The sequence below is a fragment of the Microtus oregoni genome, unplaced genomic scaffold (genome assembly GCF_018167655.1).
Source record: "Microtus oregoni isolate MIOR12 unplaced genomic scaffold, Mior012 000002F_ref0000024, whole genome shotgun sequence".
NCBI classification, from domain to species: Eukaryota; Metazoa; Chordata; class Mammalia; order Rodentia; family Cricetidae; genus Microtus; species Microtus oregoni.
The window spans coordinates 81,213,001-81,236,008 of NW_024543061.1; the positions used below are offsets into that span (position 1 = coordinate 81,213,001).

Sequence of the window (23,008 nt, forward strand, 5' to 3'; positions counted from 1 at the left end):
TATTTTACCTGTATTCACAGATCCAGTGTCTACATAGATGTTTGCACAGAAAGATGCCAACAAAAGTCCAACCAAAGGGCCAAAGATCTTTCCAGCTTCTAAAATCCCTGGAAGTAAAAAAAAAAAAAAGATAAGAAGTTATACAACAAGACAAAAAGTTTGCTTGCACAATAAAAAAAGTCTTGAGATTGAATTCTTTTTTTAGTATTAGATTTCTTTACTTGCTTTGCAAAGCTTGGTATCAAATCTGGCATACTTGGTAAGTGCTGTGGGACAATGGTCTTGTACGCTGTAAAAATTTGTCACTTGTATTGCTTTAATAGAGCACTGATTGGCCAGTAGCCAGGCAGGAAGTATAGATGAGGCAAATAGGCAGGGAATATTGGCAGAATAACCAGATTAGGAAAATTCTGGGAAGACAAAAGGCTCAGTCTTCAGTAATCACCCAGACACAAGAAGCAAGATGAGAATGCCTCACTGATAAAATGTACCAAGCCACATGGCTAACACAGGTAAGAATTATGTGGTAATTTAGGATGTAAGCCTAGGTTAATAAGAACACTGAGCTAATAGGCCAACCAGTTTATAATGAATGTAAGCCTCTGTGTGTTTCTTTGGGACTGAATGGCTGCAGAACTGGGCAGGATAGATGATGTGGGAGTCTCCTCTGTGTGTTGCTTGTATTGGTTAATGAATAAAGAAAGTTGATTTTGCCTGATAGGGCAGAACTTAGGTAGGTGGAGAAGAAAGAACTGAATTCTGGGAGGAAGAAAGCAGAAAGAGAGAGATGCAATGGATCCTCCACCTTAGATGAACACTGATTAGAATCTCTCCCGGTAAGCTACTGCCATGTTGCAAAATACAGATTAATAGAAATGGTTTAAATCAAGACATGAGTTAGCCAATAAGAGGCTAGAGCAAATGAGCCAAGCAGTGTTTCAATTAATACAATTTCTGTGTGGTTATTGGGGCTAAGCTAGCCAGCAGCTGGGACAAACAAGCAGCTACAATAGATAGAAACCTCTGTGAACAAGTGATGACAATGGGGACAACTACATCCACATAAAACCTGAGAGAGCTTGGGAAGTAATTCTAGACACAAAAGAACATGGTTAAACATGACTTCTTTCTAGCAACATTTTCTCGAGTGAGCTCTGTTTGCTAGAGCCAAACACATCTCATTTAATAGAGACTTCCTGACTCTGCTCTAGCTGCAAAAACTTTGTAGTCATTTTAAGAGGTCCCACTACCAAACACTAAAATGGTGTTTATGAATTGCCAACAGCATGCTTTTGGTGGTGCCAGGGACCTTGAATCTCCATAGGGTTGTGGCAATAAACATGGCTCCAGATGGTACCTCCACCATGAAGCTAGGCTTCCAGTAAGCTAAGGATTGAGTGGATCTAGGCTTTAAAATCACAGCTTTAATCCTAGCCATATCACTTAGCAAATTAAAGATTCATGTGGTCAGAAAAAGAGAGATATACACTAAAGATAGATTCAGATAGACAAACATCTTCTAAACAGTTAACAGTGTGTTTAAAAAAAATATATGTAGGCTTCGGAGAGAAAACAAAAAAGGATAAAGTCCAGAAAGAAAGAAAGGAAAGAAAGAAAGAAAGAAAGAAAGAAAGAAAGAAAGAAAGAGTGGTTGGGCATGGTGGCACACGCCATTAATCATAGATTTGGGAGGCAGAGGCAAGAGGATATCTGTGAATTCAAGGACAGCCTAGTCTACAGAGTAAGTTGCAAGAGGGCCAAAGATACACAGAGAAACCCTGTCTCAAAAAAATAAAATATAAATGATGTGGGATTTCATTGGTCAATAAAGAAACTGCCTTGGCCCATCTGATAGGGCAGAATTTAGATAGGCGGAGTTGACAGAACAGAATACTGGGAGGAAGAGGAAATGAGCTAAGATGCAGGGCAGCTCCTCTCAGAACCAAACACGATGAAGCAAGCTGCCAGGTCAGACATGCTGAATCTTTCCTGGTAAGCGCACCTAGTGGTGCTACACAGATTATTAGAAATGGGCTAAATTAATACGTGACAATTAGCCTAGAAGAGGCTAGATATAATGGGCCAGGCAGTGTTTAAAAGAATACAGTTTGTGTGTTGTTATTTTGGGGCATAAGCTAGCCAGGCAGCCAGGGGCCGGGTGGCGGGACACAGCCTGCAGCTCCTACTACAGTAAAAATAAAAGAAATGGAGTTTAAAATAAAACCATGTAAAGATGGAAAATGTGCAGAGAATCTGGATATTCTGTTATTGTGTTATCTTTGAATTGTTTGATGGCTGAGGTTGGGACAAGAGCTGCTAAAAGACACTTGATTATAAATGCTCCTAGATTAATTCAACATATGTATTTTGTAAATGCATTAACTTCAAAATTTAATTAAAAATTATGTTACTTTGGAGAAGAGGTTTTTCTTGATTTCACAGAAAATAAGAGGCTGTGGATTCATTCTGGGTTAAGAAAAAAGCGGGTTTAATCAAGAAAGACCCTCTGAAAAATCTCCAATAGAAGCAGATTGATGGAGGAAGGTCATTGGCTAATAAAGGCACTGCCCTGGCCCATTTTATTGGTTAGAGGATAGGTGGGAGGAGTAAACAGAACAGGACGCTGGGAGGAAGAGGAAGTGAGCTCAGAGTCTCGACAGCTCTGCTCTCTGGAGCAGACGCCTCAGCAGAGACGCCATGCCCTGCTCCTGGGCAGACACACGCCATGAAGCAAGCCGCCAGGTTAGACATGCTGAACCTTTCCTGGTAAGACCGGTGCTCACCAATTATTAGAGATGGGTTGATCGGGATAACAGAATTAGCCAGTAAGGGCTAGGGCTAAAGGGCCAAGCAGTGTTTAAAAGAATACAGTGTCTGTGTAATTATTTCGGGGCATAAGCTAGCTGGGCAGGCGGCTGGGGTGTTGGGGACGCAGCCCCGCCGCTGCCCTTATTACTACATATGGCGCCCCACGTGATGGACTAAATCCACTTAAAAAACCTGAGAAGGCTTAAAAATAAGGCAGAGAGAGTTTAACACAGATTTTTGGTGTTTGTTGGTGGCGTGCTGTAGAGAGATTTCCTGATCCGGCAACAGTAGCAGAAAAAATGCTGTGTCATTTTAAAGCGCGACTTCCTGGGGCTGTGCCACCATTGCAATCTCTGTCTGGCTCCTGCGGGAGACAGAGCTTTTGAATAGAGCATTTGGAGTAAAGTGCTATGATTTGTTTGATGGCAACTAGACTCGCTGTGTTCTCGGATCTGCTCTGCTTGCTAGAGGCAAGCAAGCGCCTCATCTAACAGAGGCTTCCTGACTCACCTTTAGCTGCAAAGCCTGCAGCTCATTAAGAGGTCCTGCCACGAAACACTTAAACGGTGTCGACGAAAAGCTGAACGCATGCTTTTCGGTTTTCAGCCATAGCAGGAAAAAAGCTGCGGTGTTTAAAAATGCTGGCTTTCTGGGCCATCCTGCCAGGGCAAACTCTGACTGTTTGAGGCAGGAGGGCCGGCTACCGAGAGAGGACTTGAGTGTTGTCTATTGTAGCTCACTTGCTGGCAGGGACCTTGAAATGCCATACAGTTGTGGCAGTAAACATGGCTACAGCGTATATATCCACCATGAGGCTGGAAAGCTAAGAAATGGACTGGATCTAGCTGGCAAAGCCACGCCTTTAGTCCTACTGAGATTGCTTGGTAAATTAAAGGCTCTTGTGGTCAGAAAAAGAGAGATATACAGTAAAGAGTGATTCAAAGACAAACAAAATTTCTAAATGGTTTGAAGTGTGTTAAAAATAAATGCAGAGTAAAATTTAAAGTTCTTAAAGTAAAAAAAAAAAGGAAGAGAGTTGTTGTGTGTGGTAGCACACGCCTTTAATTTTAATCCCAGTGCCTAGAAGGCAGAGGCAAACAGATCTCTGTGAGTTCAAGGTGTAATAGTGTACACCTTTAATCCCGAATGCCTGGGAGGCAGAGACAGGCGGATCTCTGAGAGTTCAAAGACAGCCTGGTCTACAGAGTTACTTCAGGTCAAAGATACAGAGAACCTGTCTCAAAAAGCAAAGAGTTAAAAGTAAAAATAAACTAAATAGAGGTTAAAACAAAGCTGCACAAAGATGGAAAATACACAGAGAATTTTGATACTGTATGCTATTATGCTCTCTTTGAATCGTTTGAATGCTGAGGAAGGACAAACAACTGCTAAAAGATATTTGTTTATAAATGCTGCTGAACTAATCCAACATAGATACTTTGAAAATGCCTTAACTTTGAAATTTGGATCTAAGGACATGATGCTTTGGAAAGGAGTTTCTTATTTTGTTTTCACAGAGGATGAGACCCTGTTCATTTCTTCTATTCCGATTTGGTATGATGGACCACGCCCTCCTGAAGGGTTGGTGTGAACACCTTCAGAAAATTGCATCGCTCAACTGCCAACTGAGATGAAACTAGCACACAGGTTATACCGTGAAAGACCTAATTAACGACGCCCCCATTCAGCAGGAAGCAGTTTGGAGAGAAAAAACTGTGCCCATGTTCCCAAATATGGTTTATAAACGTTCTTTTACATTTAAAGGGGGATATGATATAGGTATGAATAATTTGAATTAGTATAGATTTTGCTTTATTGATAGAGATTTACGGTCAATTTTGTTATATGTATAAGTGTTTCTGATTTTGATTAAGGTATTGTGATTGTTTAGTTCATTTAAATATGTACTGTATAATTAAGAAATATAGGTTGTTAATGGATAATCATCGATAATAATAAAGCTTGTAGTCATGTTAGTTAGATTTTCTAGATATATAGAGATATATTTTAGATAGACATTCTTCATGTCTTTCAAAGATTACAGAATAGGACATTTAATGTTTTAATAACTGAGGACTTTTCATGACAATGAGACACTCTGCTCCTGGCAGTACCAATCTACTTCAAGAGGAAGATGGGCATCGAAGAGGCTCGTTATGGAGTTTTGATAGCCATTTGGACAAGAAACTGCTCTTACCTGAACTATTGCATAAACTGGACACAGAGAACCTGCAAAGAGAGGACTACTGAACTTGCCTAAGGTGAGATGATCTTTCGGGGTTCCTGATTCATTTTGAAAGAGTCTGCGAGACATTCTGCAGGACACAACAGATAGTGACTGAACTGACTTTGAATTTTCCTGCTTTATGGAAATGTCTGCTGGATACCATGGGCCTGAAGGCTGAAGATGGATGCCCCAACGGTACAAAAGAACTTTGGGTGACTGTCCAGGCAGCGAGATGTCTTTGTCATTTCTAGAGTTTGAAGTTTCTTAGTTCTTGTTTACTTAGGTAATATATCTTTCTGGAGTCTTTGATGGAGTTAAGAATAGTTAGTTATAGTTATAGTTTTCCTTAGTTATGATAAAGATTATTGTAACTTTTACTGGATAACTGTTATGTTATATGTAATTTTGCTATGTTAAAGTTAAAGCTTTTTTTTTTTTTGTTTAAACCGAAAAAGGGGAAATGATGGAGGAAGGTCATTGGCTATTAAAGGCACTGCCCTGGCCCATTTTATTGGTTAGAGGATAGGTGGGAGGAGTAAACAGAACAGGACGCTGGGAGGAAGAGGAAGTGAGCTCAGAGTCTCGACAGCTCTGCTCTCCGGAGCAGACGCCTCAGCAGAGATGCCATGCCCTGCTCCTGGGCAGACACATGCCATGAAGCAAGCCGCCAGATTCGACATGCTGAACCTTTCCCGGTAAGACCGGTGCTCACCGATTATTAGAGATGGGTTGATCGGGATAACAGAATTAGCCAGTAAGGGCTAGGGCTAAAGGGCCAAGCAGTGTTTAAAAGAATACAGTGTCTGTGTAATTATTTCGGGGCATAAGCTAGCTGGGCAGGCAGCTGGGGTGTTGGGGACGCAGCCCCGCTGCTGCCCTTATTACTACAGCAGATGGTCCAGATGATCCAACATTTCAGAAGACCTCTGTAGGAGCTTCCTCTGAGTTCTACATCAAGAACAACCTCAAGATTGCTGGCTGAGATGAACAAGTCTCAGAGAACAATCCAGTCAGGTGTTTACATTTCCTAAATTTTTTAGGAACCATAAAGATTATCAACACCCCCAATCAGCAGAAAGTAGCCTAAAAAAACTACACCCACATTTCCAAAAAATGAATGATGGATGTTTGTCTTTGTTTAGAGTGTTTTGGTTTCAAGTTGTTTTGGATAATTATCAGGAAGAAAGCTAAACAAAGGAGATTAGATTCAGAGATTTTGTTTTGGAAAAAAAAAGTGGAAAGATTTTGTGGGACTGACTAACAAAGACAAGAATTATGAGGTAATTTGAGATGTAAGAGTTAGTTAATAAGAAGCCTGAATTAATAGGCAAACCAATTTATAATTAATGTAAACCTTTCTGTATTTCTTTGGGACCAAACTGCTGCAGAACTGGGTGGGGAAGAAATGCTATCAACAGGTAAGTAAGTTATACCCTATTACTTCAGATATTATATATTAAACATATAAAAAATTAAGCTATGTATGTATGTTATATGTACATATATAGGTTAGAAGTACATATGTGTGTTGCATGCACAGGCACTGTTTTCTATAATATTGAGAAGGAAGCTTCCATTGTTTCCATATAAAAAGTTTCCCAGAAGCTCATGCATGACAGACTTGTTTTGCAGGGGGCACCACTGGAGTCTAATGGGACCCTACTGAGGCCCTCCATGGTGTTGGGTGTTCAGGTCATCTAGAGTACAAGCATTTCCTTTTCCTCATTCTATTTTGCTTCTCAGTCTCAGGATGAATGATTTCACTCTACCCATCCTTCCATCATAATGAGCTGCCTCATGACAGGCTTCTAAAACAAATAATGCAACAACACAGACCAAAACTTCCAGAGCTGTGAGCCAAATGAATCCTTTCTAATTATCAATCATATCAGGGGTTTATTAAAGTTATAAAAAATCTGATTGACACAGAAGTTTTATTACTTAAAGTCACGTTCCAAATTCTCTTTTATTCTGAGTTAAGGTCAAAGGCTTCACTATCACATGCAGTCCCATCAAAGCCAAGGTGTTAGCAAGTGCCTTTTGATTCTTCCATAGCCATGTTTTCAAAGGGACTCTATGATGGCTATCTTTGATTGTCAACTTGATAAAACCTAGAATTCTCTAGAAGAGAGTCTTAATGAGATATTGTCTATACTAGATTAACCTGTGGACATGTCCATAGAAGACTGTCTTAATTAAGTTAATTGATGTGAGAAGACCCAGCCCACTGTGGGCACCAGCATTCCCTATGCAGTGAGTCATCAGTTGTGTAAGAGTGGAAAAAGAGCGGATTACAATGATACAAGTAAAGATATAAGCATGCATAGATTTACTATCTCTGCTCTTTTTGGTATGACCAGTGGATTCAAGATCCTGCTACTGTGACTTCTCTGTTGTGATGGAATTATAAGCCAAATATATTATAAGCCCTTTCTCCAAGGTTGCATTTCCTCACAGAAACAGAAATTAAACTAGCACAATCTCAAAAACAGTGTAAGCTGTGATGGATTTCTTGTAATATAACTTCATCAAAGGCCTTCATTCAAAACTTCCTTCCAAAGAAAAAACATGTCCTCATAATGGCACTTCTCTTTGATGCTTTCCTGATCATCTTTCTTTTCTTATTATTATTTTCATTTTCTTTGTCCCTTTAAATCTCATCTGGTTTATTTGATTCCACCAAAAGCATCATCCAACTTTTCTGAGCCATCCCTACTCACAGAAAAACCAGATATGAACTTCAGCTTCCTTATGTTTCTATACTTTACACTTTGGTTTTCCTCTTTCTCTGTGGTTCCATGGGTTAGTCTTCCTATGTTTGCCTGACCTCTCAATACCAAACTCTTCTGCCTTTTTGGTTCTGTCAATCACTCTCTTCTCTGCTGTTTGATGTTGTGTAGCTAATGATTCCTACATGATCTCCAACCTCCAGTCTTCCTTACTGCCCTTCACCATGTTCCTCGACTCCTCAACTCTCATTGTGCTCAGATGTTTCCTGATGCTAAGACTTTCTTGGCACCAGTGACTGCCAGGAAATATTGGTGAATCTCTAAGGGTTTAGAGATAGTGTGGCAGTATCAGAGGACTGTAGTGTCAGCAGATAAGAAGGATCTCCAATGTGAGAAGCTTCTTGCTGAAACAGCTTGTTAGGAACTGCTGATTAATTCTTCCATTGAAAAATTTTACGATCAATGATACCACAGCACTCTGTGCATGGTTCTGGAAACCACAGGTATTCAAATCAATAACTCTTTTAAACCATCCCAGAACTTGCTTTGTTAGAAATGATCCCAAGTCTGATTTTCAAACTTACCAATGTATAAAGGGGAGTTTTCAGATTTGGCAAAATCTTCTATGTAGGAAATGCCCAAGGGCATGATGGGAGTTTCACCAATTCCACGAATAAGATTTCCTACCAGTACATATATCCACATTAAGGATTTAATTTCTTTTTCACAGTCTACATTAAAACAACAGAAAATTACATGAGTATTTTGACAGTCAAGTGTTACTGACAGTTAACTCAAATCTGTCTTTATATCTTGAGGCCAAAAGCCTATGATGACCACCAAGTAACTTATATAACTATGCTAGCAGTGAATTATTGAGTAACAGCTATTACATATTTTGAAGGAATACTTAACAATGGAATATGACTGCTATGCTAATTACCACTTTATGGGAGAGATGACTACATTTCTTCCCAATGCAGTGTTTAGTGACAACACATTGGTTGTAAGAATTTACACCCCCCAAAAAAGAGCAAGCAGTAAAATCAAAAATTTTGCTCATCTCTAGGGACTCAGTTTTCCACCAACTAGTAGACCCAGTTAGTTAATATGTACACTGCATAATTTCTAAACAACTTTGAGGATGGAAAAGGAAGCACGCATGTGCATATGTCTCTAACAATTTATTTTGTACTGATATAATACAGAGAGAATATTGATGGAAGTTTGAAATCCCCACAGCCTCAATTTCTTTGTAGAAAATAAATATTTACCTGATTAGTAAACATATATTTCCCTATAGATTTTAATTTTTACTATCAACATAATAAGACAATAATTTGTGAGCTCTGGAATAACATAAACAAGGTCAAATGGACATAAAAGGTAAAAGGTGAAATTATTGACTCCTTGTATTCACCTTCCAAGTTTGTTTTAAGCTAATGAACTGTCACTCTGTAGGGAAGCTCAACTTGGTCTTTTCAGGGAAGTAGACAATGTACTGTGTCCTTTGGATTAATCAGTGGAAGCCCATAAGTGTCCTAGGCACAACTGGATTTTGAGGTCTAACTCTTACTTATTCCTAATTAAAGTAAAATCTGTTTCCATCTCTATGTATTCAAATTCTCATCTTTGGTGCTTCAGGTGCACAGTACAGATCTGGAAAAGTTTTTGTCTGTATATCTTATTGTAAAATCACTGTGATGGCTAGTTATTATCAATGTGACACAACTCTAGATGTACCTGAAAGAAAGTATCTCATTTGAGGAACTGCCTCCATCAGATTGGCTTGTGGGCGTGTGTATGAGACATTTTCTTCCTGGCTAATTGATGTGAGATTTCACAGAACACTGTGATTGGTACCATCCTTGGATATCTGGGTCTAGGCTGTATAAGAGAGGTAGCTGACCAAGCCAGAGGACATAGCAAGTATGAGGCACTCTTTAGTGCTCTCTGATTTGTTCACTCTCTCCAGATTCCTGCCTTGGCTTCCATCATAATTGGGTATAATTTGTAGGCTAGATAACTTTTTTTTCTAACTGGGTTGGCTTAGTCCATGTTTTATTACAGCAACAGAAAACCAAACTAGACCAATCGCATAGATCACATCACGAGTCTAGATCTGTCCTTTTAAGTCATTTTCCATTGTGGGACTAATTCTTCAATGGTACTTTAGTAGATGTCTTTTACTTAATTTTTATTATACTCACATTAATAAACAAAGGAGTCTTACTGAATATATTCAAACTCAGGGAGCAAAGTATTTCATGTTTTTGCACAGCTCCCTTCCCTGAAGAGGGAAACGAAGATTGTTCATTCGTCTTAGGTGCCTACTTCACATTCACAATCCTTCATAAAAGAGTGTTCTGTGACTGAGTCTCTGAGTGAAAGCAATAAGAAGTATTAGTTACCTCCTGGGTCTGGTGTTGGCATTAGGGTCTGACTTCTGTTTCCCAAACACAAGAAGCTGTTTGAGGACAAGTTACTTGAAGGTAAGATCGTTTTCTCATATTCGTATCTGTGTGGACACAGAAAACATTCACCTTGAGGACCTGAGGGCAATGAGAGCATCTACAGATCACTGATTCCTGCTCCCCTAAAAACACAGTACCCAGAGGCCACACAAGCATGTTTCCACAGCAGTCATTCTGGTCATCATTGCTAGGCCAGAGAGATGACACAGCAAATAAAGAACTCTCTGCACAGTCTGATGGCCTGAGCTCATTCCTGGAAATAACGGGAGAGGGAGAGGAGTGACTCCATAAAGTGGTCCTCTGATCTCTACATGTAAATATCTACACCGACCATGCATCCTCAGACACAGGCACACAGACACACACACATACACAAACAAATAAATAGAAACAGAAATTTGTATCATGAAGATGGACATGTAGTTGTAGGCCTGAACTCCATAATGCATTGTCAGGGTGTGGTGGTCCTTTCCTGCCACCCTAGCACTGGAGAAGAGGAAGCTCAAGGTCCCCCTCAGCTATGCAGCTAGTTTGAGGTGAGACTGGGCTTCACAGAGCCTATTTGAAAATAAAACAAAACATAATAAAAACAAGCAAACAAAAAGCAAAACTCAATATTAAAAACTTGAATAAAATAAAAATAATAAATATCATCAAAAGAAATTTATTATCACAAAAAAATGCCCATTCTTTATAGTTAGCTCTCAAGCCTCTACATGTAGGTGACATATCTTTCAGGTTCTCTAATGCCAACCCTTTGTTATTTCTAAATGACTATTTCCTAGGAATCAGCCGGGAGAGATAAAGAACAAAAGCAAGAATGAAAAAGAGACTCACTAAAGTATCACAGAGAAAATAAAAAGCTTTAGAGAGACACAAAACAACACAAATCAAGACAGTTGCTCCGCATTTTCTGAGCTATGGTCATATCCTCCCTTTCTGAGAATTTAAACAATCATTCTCATAAGGTACTCATTAATTTCAACAGGAAAAAGAATTCATGTCACAAGAGGTGACAGAATCCATCTCCTGACAAGGCAGTGTCCTTAGGAAAAAAAGTGCTAATGAACTTTGGTCAGAAAATGACAGAATGGAACAGTAGAGGACAATGTGTCCAGTTAAGACTCTTCCAATTATATGCATGCTGGATTTCCTTTATTTCTATTTATATATTTATTTATTTATTTATTTATAATTGTTCAACATTGTAATTTTTAAGCTGCATACTATGGCACAGAAGTCAGAACTGCTTCTCCAAAAACTGCTGCCTGGATGTCCCCACAGAAGTTGCCAGTGAACTATGAACAAGTAAGTGTGTCTCTGTTCTCATGACCCAGTAAGAACAGGATAGCTTCAAAGAATTACCACCTTTGACAGAAGGTGGGAAAGCTTAATTATATCCAAATATTTTTTGACATTAATTTGAATAAAATCAAGAGTAAAAAATAATTTTAATTCCATGTGCATACTTTCAATTCCATGCAAAAACACTGAGAAGCTAAAATATTCTTTATTTCATTCAGTGTTCACTTAACATGAGGTTGTGCATTCAGCATCTATTTATTCCCAAGTGACAATAAAATGGCATGAAAAAGGTCAAAATGAAAAAGGGAAATGGCCATTTACTCACAGATAGATAAATCTAGAGATGCAGGTGTAGATCACTCGGTACATTATTGCCTGGCCTACTCCAATTCTGGACTTGATCCTAAGCACTCAATGAAACCAAGTATGATGGATCAGGCCTATAATTCTAGCACTCAGGAGATAGAGACAAAAAAATAAGAAGTTCATGATTGTCCTTAAATACAGAGTAAATTTAAGGCCAGCCTGAGCTACATGGGATTTACTTTCAAAAATTATATATATATATATATATATATATATATATATATATATATATATATATATATATAAAAATGACTTGTGAAATACCAGATGCCTCCGTGGTTACAGATGCCTGTGTGCACGCCTGACAACCTAGATTGCATGTCAGGTCCCACAGAGTAGGCAGAGAAACACTACTCTTGAGAGTTGTTTCCTGACCTCATATGAAAGCACACACACTCCTTCACCAGTACAATATAGGTGAAAAGAAAGTCTGAATGAGGGATTAAAAATGTGGTCATTTAAGCTCAATAAAATCTTGAGATTGGGATATAGATGTAAGAATGTCCCTGAATCACACGGTAAGGGAAATATAAATATCATGGTTCGGGAAACAATAGGGAATGTTTCAGATCTACTGAAAACTGCATGAAGAGAATCCAAACTCAGGGCCCAGCTGAGTACATAAAGCATAGTCTAAAGTGAGGGGTAAAGCATATATAAAGAATTTCAAGATCCTCAGATTCATCCTCCACCTCTCCAAGTGGAAAAACTAATAAGTGGGAAAAGATTTATACTGGGAGTGGGGCCCCTTGTTCCAGCTGCCTGGCTAGCTTATATCTCGAGGCCAAAAGCAGTTTCTTTATTAATCAATGAAAGCAACACAAGTACTGAAGGACCTCCTACACCAGAAAGAGTACAAAAATCTTTTTAAATAATTTCCTGACCAAAAGCAGCTGATAGAGGTGGCAAAGGACTTAAACCAATCATCATCAATGTCAAATTGTGGAGATAAAAGAGAAACAAGTCACAGTAGTTAGAATACAAATTCTAATTCCAAAATGCACAAACTTTGAGTCAATGTCTTTAAAGGCTATAGGGATTTTTTTTTCTCTACAGAAAAATGCGAGAGAAAGTAAACAGGGAATCAGAGGGTAGGATGTTCCTCTAGTGCATAATTAAGCATAAGAAAGAGGAAAAAAATGGTTGTTTTAGCCGGTTCTGGTGGCACAGGCCAGTAGGATTTGCTGAAGGAGGCAGAGGCAGGTGGATCTGGAGAGTGGTTGTTTTGATGGTCATCCTTGTAATAACAACACTTGGAAGACTGAATTGGGAATATCACCAAGAGTTTGTATCCAGCCTAAGCTACATAATGAATTCTAACCTGGGCTTTATAACAAGATTTCATCACAAAAAGAAAAACAGAACAACACTAGAGATACGACTCCATGTTTAAGTGCACTTGTTACTCTTGAAGAGAATCTAGGTTCATTTTCTAGCACCCACTAACCATCTCTAACTCCACTTCCTGGGAGAAAAGACACACTCTTCTGATCACTGCAGGCACCACACACACACACACATAGTAGGTGGATGTACATGCAGGTAAAACACTCATACAAATAAAACTGATTAAAGATCTTAAAAATGAAATAAAACAAGAAAAAAGAAATAATAAAAAAGACTAGAGTGGAGGCAAGAGGAAGAGGAAGATGAGGGAAGGAATCCAAACAAATTCATAAGGAAAGGAGAGATGCAGAATCATAAGGAAATGGTTCTGAGCTGGTCTAGAGATTTACTGTTCAGAGGCAGGAGAAGCACAGCAGACAACAGCAAGGGGCATGCTTGGAAAAACACTGAAGTCTTTGACTTGTGTTGAAGGTCTTTATCCTACCAGTCAATGAGAGGCTTGTGAAATAGTGAGAGACTCAAAGAAACTCAATCAAATGGGGGAAAATGACTAAGTATTAAACCTAGAGAAAAAAATAGTGTTAAAGTATTAAAAACTTACAAGCTATCCAGGCAAGCAAAAAAATAAATAAATAAATAACCAAAACTAAAAACTATTCCTAGAAAGCAGAAAACAGGGAAAGAGATATTTGAACATAATTTAAATTTTACGATTTTCTATATAAGACACTTTGCAAAGCATGAAAATAAAAATAAATATTCACATTAGTCTATCTCTCGCTCATCTGTGATTAAATCAAACAGTAGACTCCTTGCATCTGGAGTGTCTACATTATCCTGATGAGTGATGCAGCACAGGTTTAGGCAGATTCAGAGAATCGGTTCTGGTGTCCAAGCTTCCTGAAAGCAGTCTTTCAAGTCCCCACTTCACAGTGAACTGGATTGGACTTTAAGGAGACTGAAGGTCACAAGATTCATAAATCATATTGGTAGAATGGAGACCATATCTTCCAATTTCCATTTTAGCCTTCTGTACTTCGGGGGAGCATTGCTCTTCCCAGGGAAAAAATTCTGACCCTCATTTCATTTACAGAAAATTTAATCAAAGGCTGGAATACTCACCGTCCCATCAGGAAATGAGGAAGTGATATTAAGAAACACCCTAGGCCCATAACCATACAACCAGCACCAATCATGATAGGCCTGTGCAGTTTTGTTCCAAAATAACTCACAAATACGATCAACAAAAGGTTTCCTAGGAGAAGGAAATGAGAATGTTGTTTTAGTAAAATATTTGCAGATCATAGTCAACAGCCTCTCCATTGTTGAAATAACCACCTTAAGAAATATATATATATATATATATATATATATATATAGAGAGAGAGAGAGAGAGAGACTAAATATATATATATATATATATATATATATATATATATATATATATATATGTGTGTGTGTGTGTGTGTGTGTCTGTGTATGTGATTGTGTGTGTATACATACATACACACACAAACACACACACACATATCAGGTGTGACCCTGATGAAAATTTCTTTTCCATTCTGAAGAATATTAAACGCTCTATTCAGGAATATGCAGCTCTTGGTAAAATATAAAAAAGCAGGTGTCAGCCTACACATCACCTCTGACCTCTTCTCATGCCTAATAATAACTCTATGCAGAATCAAATGGATTCATGTTTTTTAACTTAGTATTCAAAAATTCCTTAATCGCTCAACATGGTCAATCAGGATGTCTGCTTATACTGTCACATCCTTCCTTAGATCAAGCAATACTGTTAACAGAGAGGTCAGAGTCCTAACCCTCCAACCATGTCTTAGGTCTAGATTGCAGGAGTCAAAAGTTCAAATCAAATATTCATCTCTGTGGTTTAGGAGAAAGCTTAGGTTTAAAACCTAGTGGAGAGCCCCATTCTGACTTAAGGGCCTTTGATAAATATGCTTAAGAAATGAAAGAAAAAGTGTGTCCTGTTGGCACAAAGCTGCCTTCCCCAGTCATAGGGTATGGTAAGACAGAAAGACTTAAAGATCAAATATGGCCTGGTCTACAGAGTGAGATCAATACCAGTCTGGGAATCTTACTGTGAACTTTCTAAAAATAAAAAGTAAATAAACGAGCTGAAGATAGATTGGTCAAATGTTTTGTCTAAAATGTTTGAGACCTAGGTCAATTAATCAGTATTTTTTATAAAAGAAAGGGGAATTAAAAAGAAATAAATATATAAGTAAACACTCTACAAATCTCATACTTTTATTTTGATGAATATTTAACTCTCCTTATACTATATATAAAGCAATGGTCAGAAAACTCAGGCACCACTTCTTTAATGGCTTAGAAAATTTCTCAGTCATCTTAAATATTTCAAAGATGTTTGAAGACTGTTTTTCATCAAATTCTATTTCTATATTGTCTGCTATCTACATAGAAGAGGTGGTGCACTATTTTGAATGGTATGTACCCCCGCCTCTGTATAGGTCCCTCCAAGACCTGTCATTGATATCATCATGCAGAAGGTAATGTCCCAGGACACCAATTGTTTGAACTCTGAGCATCTTTCTAGTCTATTGATGAACAACCATGGATGCACAGAATCTTGTCTGAAATCTCTTGTTTGAAAAGAAAAGCCTCCCTTCTTCACATTAGGCATAAATGGCCTTTAGATTGCTTTGCTATCCCCCTCAAATAATTTGGGGGAAGGTGTGTGGGATATGGGAAGGTGCTATCTAGGCTCTGGTAAGGTTGCTTGCAAAACTACCAAAACTACCATTTGGTAGGGAAAAGCCTATCAAATGCTGCATTCACTGGTCAATGATTGCATTTAAGACTTCCCTTAAGTCACCTGCCAGTCAGTGGTGGTATTATAATTTTCAACTTTAAATAGGACTTTTTTACCTTTAGTTTAAAAATCAGTGATTTCACAGAAATTAGAGTTTTCCATTAACTTGAGTAGGAATTGTTTTCAAAACTCATTAACTGGACATTAGCATTTCTGTTCATGGTAGTGTAGAAAGCAATGATGGCGTGAGGAGCCATCATTCTGTCACCAAAAGGCCTATAACCTTGTGGATGTTGTAAATACAGCAAAAGGTCAATAATTGACTGCAGTCAATAATTATTAGAAAATCAGATGTAGATGATCTTTGCCTTGTTAAAAAGCATGAATATTCCTTTCTGATAAGACGTTTAAATGTTCTGACAATTATACTTCAGTGTAACTGCATTCCTTTTGATCTATACAGTTTGATTTTTTATAACTAAAGCATTATCCAGAATTCAGGTGGCATTGGGTTTTCAATATGAGTCCTCAGCATAGAAAGATCATGACCTTTTCCAACCCCATACTGTCTTTCTGCCACCAGAGGGATAAAAGACATACATACTCTAGAGCAAGCCACACTCTCTATCCATATTTCATCCCTGCACACTTCTCCAGGTTCATGTTCTAATAACTTCCACCTTCCCATAATACAGTGAGGACAGAAGAATTCTGGGAAGAAGGAAGCCCATTCATCTGCAGTTGTGACCCGGCCACAGAAGAAGCAATATGTGACTGCCTTCCTGAAAAAGGTATGGAGCCAGAGGCTAACATAGACAAGAATAATGGGCTAATATAAGTTATAAGAGTTAATAAGAAGGCTGAGCTAATGGGACAATCAGTTTATAACTAATGTAGACTTCTGTGTGATTTTTGGCGGGACTTAATGACTGCAAGAACTGGGCCGGGGCCTTCTTGCAGGGGATATACTCCCCAGATACTGCCTCTCTCTTCCTATCCCACACAGCTTGCACCCAAAACCCCCCTCTCCTGCCTCCCTCCCCTTTTGGGGCACATAACATCACCCAGCTCAGCCTATTTGGGTGCTGGGAACCAATCGTGAAGGCAACTGGGCGGGCAGGAGTTTCTTTGTCTCAATAGCCTGCCTGCAGCAAGCAAGGTAGGCCCTTTGTTTACGAGCTACCCAAGCAGCATGGAGATCTGATCTAGGCACCAGGAGAGCCATCACTGGGGTGAGTGAGTTACTGACCCGCGGCAGCAGCCCAGGAAACAGAACTCAGACGTTCATCCCACCCTATACTTCCTGGTCTTCCTGCAGGGCATATACTCCCCAGATACTGCCTCTCTCTTCTTATCCCACCCAGTGTGCATCCAGAACACCCTCCTTTTGCCTCCCTCCCCTCTTCAGGCACATAAAATCACCCAGCTCATCCTGTTCGGGCACTGGGACTGAATCGTGAGGGCAACCAGGAGAGCAGTAGTTCCTTTGTCTCAATAGCCTGCCTGTGGCAAGCAAGGTAAGCCCTTTGTTTACGAGCTACCCAAGAAGCATGGAGATCTGATCTAGGCACCAGGAGAGCCATCACTTGGGAGTGCCATCATTGGGAAGGTTCATCAGTGGGCAAGGAGACCGGATCCTATAAAAGAAGGTCCATAGGGGAGCATTCAGAGGAAGAGATGGGCAGGCGCCAATGCAAGAATTCACCCAACAGTTTGAAAAAAACATGAAACCACCAGAACCCAGCAACCTCACAATGGGAGGACATGAACACCTTAATCAAGAAGAAGTAGAAAAAAATTGACTTTTTCAAAGTGATTGAGACCCTTAAACAGCATGTAAAAAATACCCTTAGAGAAATGGATGAGAAGAATAACAGAAATGAAGAATTGAGTAAATCAGTCAATGATATCCTAGGAAACCAAGGAAAAACAATCAAACAGATAATGGAAACAGTTCAAGACTTGAAAACTGAAATGGAGGCAAGGAAGAAAACAAAAACAGAGGGCCGGCTGGACATGAAAAATCTAGGTAAATGAATAGAGACCACAGAAACAAGCATAACCAACCGAATAGAAGAGATAGAAGAAAGAGTCTCAGATTCAGAAGATACCATAGAGAAAATAAACTCACTGATCAAAGAAAACAGCAAATCCAACAAACTCTCATCACAAAACATTCAGGAAATCTGGGACACAATAAAAGACCAAACCTAGAGCTGGACGGTGGTAGTGCCCGCCTTTAATCCCAGCACTCGGGAGGCAGAGGCAGGTGGATCTCTGTGAGTTCGAGACCAGCCTGATCTACAAGAGCTAGTTCCAGGACAGGCTCCAAAACCACAGAGAAACCCTGTCTCGAAAAACCAAAAAAAAAAAAAAAAGACCAAACCTAAGAATAATAAGAGTAGAAGAAGGAAAAGAAGTACAGCTCAATGGTCCAGAAAATATATTTAATAAAATTATAGAAGAAAACTTTTCCAGCCTAAAGAAATACCTATTAAGGTTCAAAAAGGCTACAGAACACCAAATAGACTGGATCAAAAAAAAAAAAAAAACCCTCGCCATATAATAGTCAATACACAAAGCATACAGAATAAAGAAAGAATATTAACAGCTGCAAAGGAAAAAGGCCAAGTTACTTATAAAGGTAAATCTATCAGACTTACACCTGACTTCTCTATGGAAACCATGAAAGCCAGAAGGTCCAGATAGATGTACTGCAAAAACTAAGAGACCATGGATGCAAGCCCAGACTACTATACCCAGCCAAGCTTTCATTCACTATAAATGGAGAAAACATTTTTTTTTCAGGATAAAAACAAATTTAAACAATCCATAGCCACAAATCCTGCCTTACAGAAAGTAATAGAAGGAAAATCACAAACCAAGGAGACCAACAATGACCACAATAACTAAGACATCTAGAGACCCTACACCAGCACAACCCAAAGAAGGGAAATACTCATAACCGGAACAATTCATCAGGATGAAGTCTCAAACCTGAATATCTATGCCCCTAATATAAAAGCACCCTTCTTCTCGGCAGCTCATGGAATCTTCTCAAAAATTGACGACATACTTGGTAACAAAGCGAATGTCCACAGTCACAAAAAAATATTAGTAACCACCTGTGTCTTATCAGATCACTATGGATTAAAGTTAGAATTCAACAACAATGCTACCCCCAGAAAGGCTACAAACTCATGGAAACTGAACAGTCAACTACTGAACCACACCTGGATCAAGGTAGAAAAAAGAAAGAAATTAAAGTCTTCCTTGAATTCAATGAAAATAAAGAAACAACATACTCAAATGTATGGGACACTATGAAAGCAGTCCCAAGAGGAAAGTTCATAGCACTAAGTGCCCACTTAAAGAAAACAGAGAAAGCACACATTGGAGACTTAACAGCCCACCTGAAAACTCTAGAAAAAAAGAAGCAGACTCATCTAGGAGGAGTAGAAGACTGGAAATAATCAAACTGAGGGTTGAAATCAACAAAAGAGAAACACAGAAAACAATCCAAAGAATCAATGAAACAAAAAGCTGGTTCCTGGAGAAAATAAACAAGATTTGAAAACTCCTATCCAAACTAATCAAATGGCGGAGAGAGAATATACAAATTAATAAGATCAGAAATGAAAAGGGGGACATAACCACAGACACAGAGGAAATTCAGAGAATCATTAGACTTACTACAAAAGCCTGTGTGCCACAAAACTGGAAAATGTGAAAGAAATGGACATTTTTTTAGATAAATACCATATACCGAAGTTAAACCAGGACCAGGTGAACAATCTAAATAGACCTGTTAGTCGCCAAGTATTAGAAGCTGTTATCAAAAAACCTCCCTACCAAAAAAGCCCAGGACCAGATGGTTTCAATGCAGAATTCTACCAGAACTTCCAAGAAGACCTAATACCTATACTCCTTAATGTATTTCACAATATAGACACAGAAGAGAAATTGCCAAATTCCTTTTATGAAGTTACAGTTACTCTGATAACAAAACCACACAAAGACTCAACCAAGAAAGAGAATTACAGGCCAATCTCACTCATTAGCATTGACACAAAAATCCTCAATAAAATCCTGGGAAACAAATCCAAGAACACATTAGAAAAATTATCCATTATGACCAAGTAGGCTTCATCCCAGAGACGCAGGGCTGGTTCAACATACACAAATCTATCAATGTAATCCATCATATAAATAAACTAAAAGAAAAAATATGATCGTTTCATTAGATGCTGAAAAAGCATTTGACAAAATTCAACATCCCTTTTTGATTAAAAGTCTTGGAGAGATTACGGATAAAAGGGTCATACCTAAATATAATAAAATCTATTTACAACAAGCCGACAGCTAACATCAAATTAAATGGAGAGAAACTCAAAGCCATCCCACTAAAATCAGGAACATGACAAGGCTGTCCTCTCTCTCCATACCTATTTAATATACTGCTTGAAGTTCTAGCAATAGCAATAAGACAACATAAGGGGATCAAGGGGATTCGAATTGGAAAGGAAGAAGTTAAACTTTCGTTACTTGCAGATGGTATGATAGTGTACATAAGCGACCCCAAAAACTTCACCAAAGAACTCCTACAGCTGATAAACACCTTTAGTAATGCAGCAGAATACAAAGTCAACTCCAAAAAATCAGTTGCCCTCCTATATACAAAGGATATGGAAGCAGAGAGGGAAATCAGAGAAGCTTCACCTTTCATGACATCCACAAACAGCATAAAATATCTTGGGGTAAGTCTAACCAAGGAAGTGAAAGATCTATTTGACAAGAACTTTAAGGCATTGAAGAAAGAAATTGAAGAGGATACCAAAAAATGGATGGACCTCCCTTGCTCTTGGATTGGGAGGATCAACATAGTAAAAATGGCAATTCTACCAAAGGCAATTTATAGATTCAATGCAATCCCCATCAAGGATCCATCAAAATTCTTCACAGATCTTGAAAGGATAATAATCAACTTTATATGGAACAACAAAAAACCCAGGATAGCCAAAAAGATCTTATACAATAAAGGAATTTCTGGAGGCATTACCATCCCTGACTTCAAAGTCTATTACAGAGCTATTGTAATGAAAACAGCATGGTAATGGCATAAAAACAGAGAAGTGGACCAATGGAATCATATAGAAGACCTGGATTTTAATCCGCAAACCTATGAACACCTCATTTTCCATAAAGGAACTAAAAGTATACAATGGAAGAAAGAAAGCATCTTAAACAAATGGTGCTGGCACAACTGGATGTCAACCTGTAGAAGAATGAAAATAGACCCATATCTATCATCATGCACAAAACTCAAGTCCAAATGGACCAAAGACCTCAATATCAATCTGAACACACTGAACCTGATAGAAGAGAAAACGGGAAGTACCCTACAACATATGGGCACAGGAGATCACTTTCTATGTGTAACCCCAGCAGCACAGACATAAAGAGCAACATCGAATAAATGGGACCTACTGAAACTGAGAAACTTCTGTAAAGCAAAGGACACTGTCACTAAAACAAAAAGGCAACCTACTGACTGGGAGAAGATCTTCACCAACCCTACAACAGACAAAAGTCTGATCTCCATAATATATAAAGAACTCAAGAAACTAGATGTTAAAATGCTAATTAATCCAATTAAAAAATGGGGCACTGAACTGAACAGAGAATTCTCAACAGAAGAAGTTCAAATGGCCAAAAGACACTTAAGGTCATGCTCAACCTCCTTAGCGATCAGGGAAATGCAAATCAAAACAACTTTGAGATATCATCTTACACCTGTCAGAATGGCTAAAATCAAAAACACTAAGGATAGCCTTTGCTGGAGAGGTTGAGGAGGAAGGGGTACCCTCATCCATTGCTGGTGGGAATGCAATCTTGTGCAGCCACTTTGGAAAGCAGTGTGGCTGTTTCTCAGGAAATTCGGGATCAACCTACACCTGGACCCAGCAATACCACTCTTGGGAATATACCCAAAAGATGTCCTATCATATGACAAAAGCATTTGTTCAACTTTGTTCATAGCAGCATTATTTGTAATAGCCAGAACTTGGAAACAATCTAGATGTCCTTCAATGGAAGAATGGATGAAGAAAGTGTGGAATATATACACATTAGAGTACTACTCAGTGGTAAAAAAAAAAAAAAAAACGACATCTTTAATTTTGCATGGAAATAGAAAACACTATCCTGAGTTAGGTGACCCAGACCCAAAAAGATGAACATGAGATGTACTCACTCATAATTGGTTTCTAGCTATAAATAAAGGACATTGAGTCTATAATTTGTGATCCTAAAGAAACTAAATAAGAAGGTGAACCCAAAGAAAAACATATAGTTATACTCGTGGATATGGGAAGTAGACAAGATTGCTGGGCAAAAAATTGGGATCTTGTGGGTGGGGTGTAATGGGGGTAAGGGGAGATGGGGAGAGAAAAGTGAGAAAGGGAGAATGGGGGGAGCTTGGGGAAATGGGATGGTTGGGATAAATGAAGGATGGATGTGGGAGCAGGGAAGCATAGATCTTAATTAAGGGAGCCATCTTAGGGTTGGCAAGAAACTTGAACCTAGAGGGGCTCCCAGATGCCAAGGGGGATGTCCCCAGTTAGTTCCATGGGCAGCTGAGGATAGGGAACCTGAAATGGCCCTATCTCATAGCCGTACTGATGAATATCTTGCATATCACCATAGAACCTTCATCTGGCCATGGATGGAGATAGAGAAAGAGCCCCACATTGGAGCACTGGAATGAGCTCCCAAGGTCCCAATGACCAAGGTGGGAGAACATGATCAAGGAAGTCAGGACCATGAGGGGTGCACCCACCCACTGAGACATTGGGACTGATCTATTGGGAGCTCACCAAGGCCAGCTGGCCTGGGACTGAAAAAGCATGTGATAAAACTGGACTCTCTGGACATGGTGGACAATGAGGGCTGA

General features: G+C 38.9%; 1 protein-coding gene across 3 annotated transcripts in view; it reads right to left on the reverse strand.

Annotated features, from left to right (window-relative positions):
- Positions 1 to 23,008, reverse strand: part of LOC121441010 (solute carrier organic anion transporter family member 1A5-like) — an 87,385-nt gene that overhangs the window by 44,306 nt on the left and 20,071 nt on the right. For all 3 annotated transcript variants that reach the window (XM_041642151.1, XM_041642145.1, XM_041642153.1), the window contains exons 5-8: positions 14,379 to 14,511; positions 10,176 to 10,282; positions 8,349 to 8,495; positions 9 to 107 (exon numbers count right to left, since the gene is read on the reverse strand). In XM_041642151.1, coding sequence (XP_041498085.1) covers positions 9 to 107; positions 8,349 to 8,495; positions 10,176 to 10,282; positions 14,379 to 14,511 — 486 coding nt within the window. The remainder of the gene's footprint in view (positions 1 to 8; positions 108 to 8,348; positions 8,496 to 10,175; positions 10,283 to 14,378; positions 14,512 to 23,008) is intronic.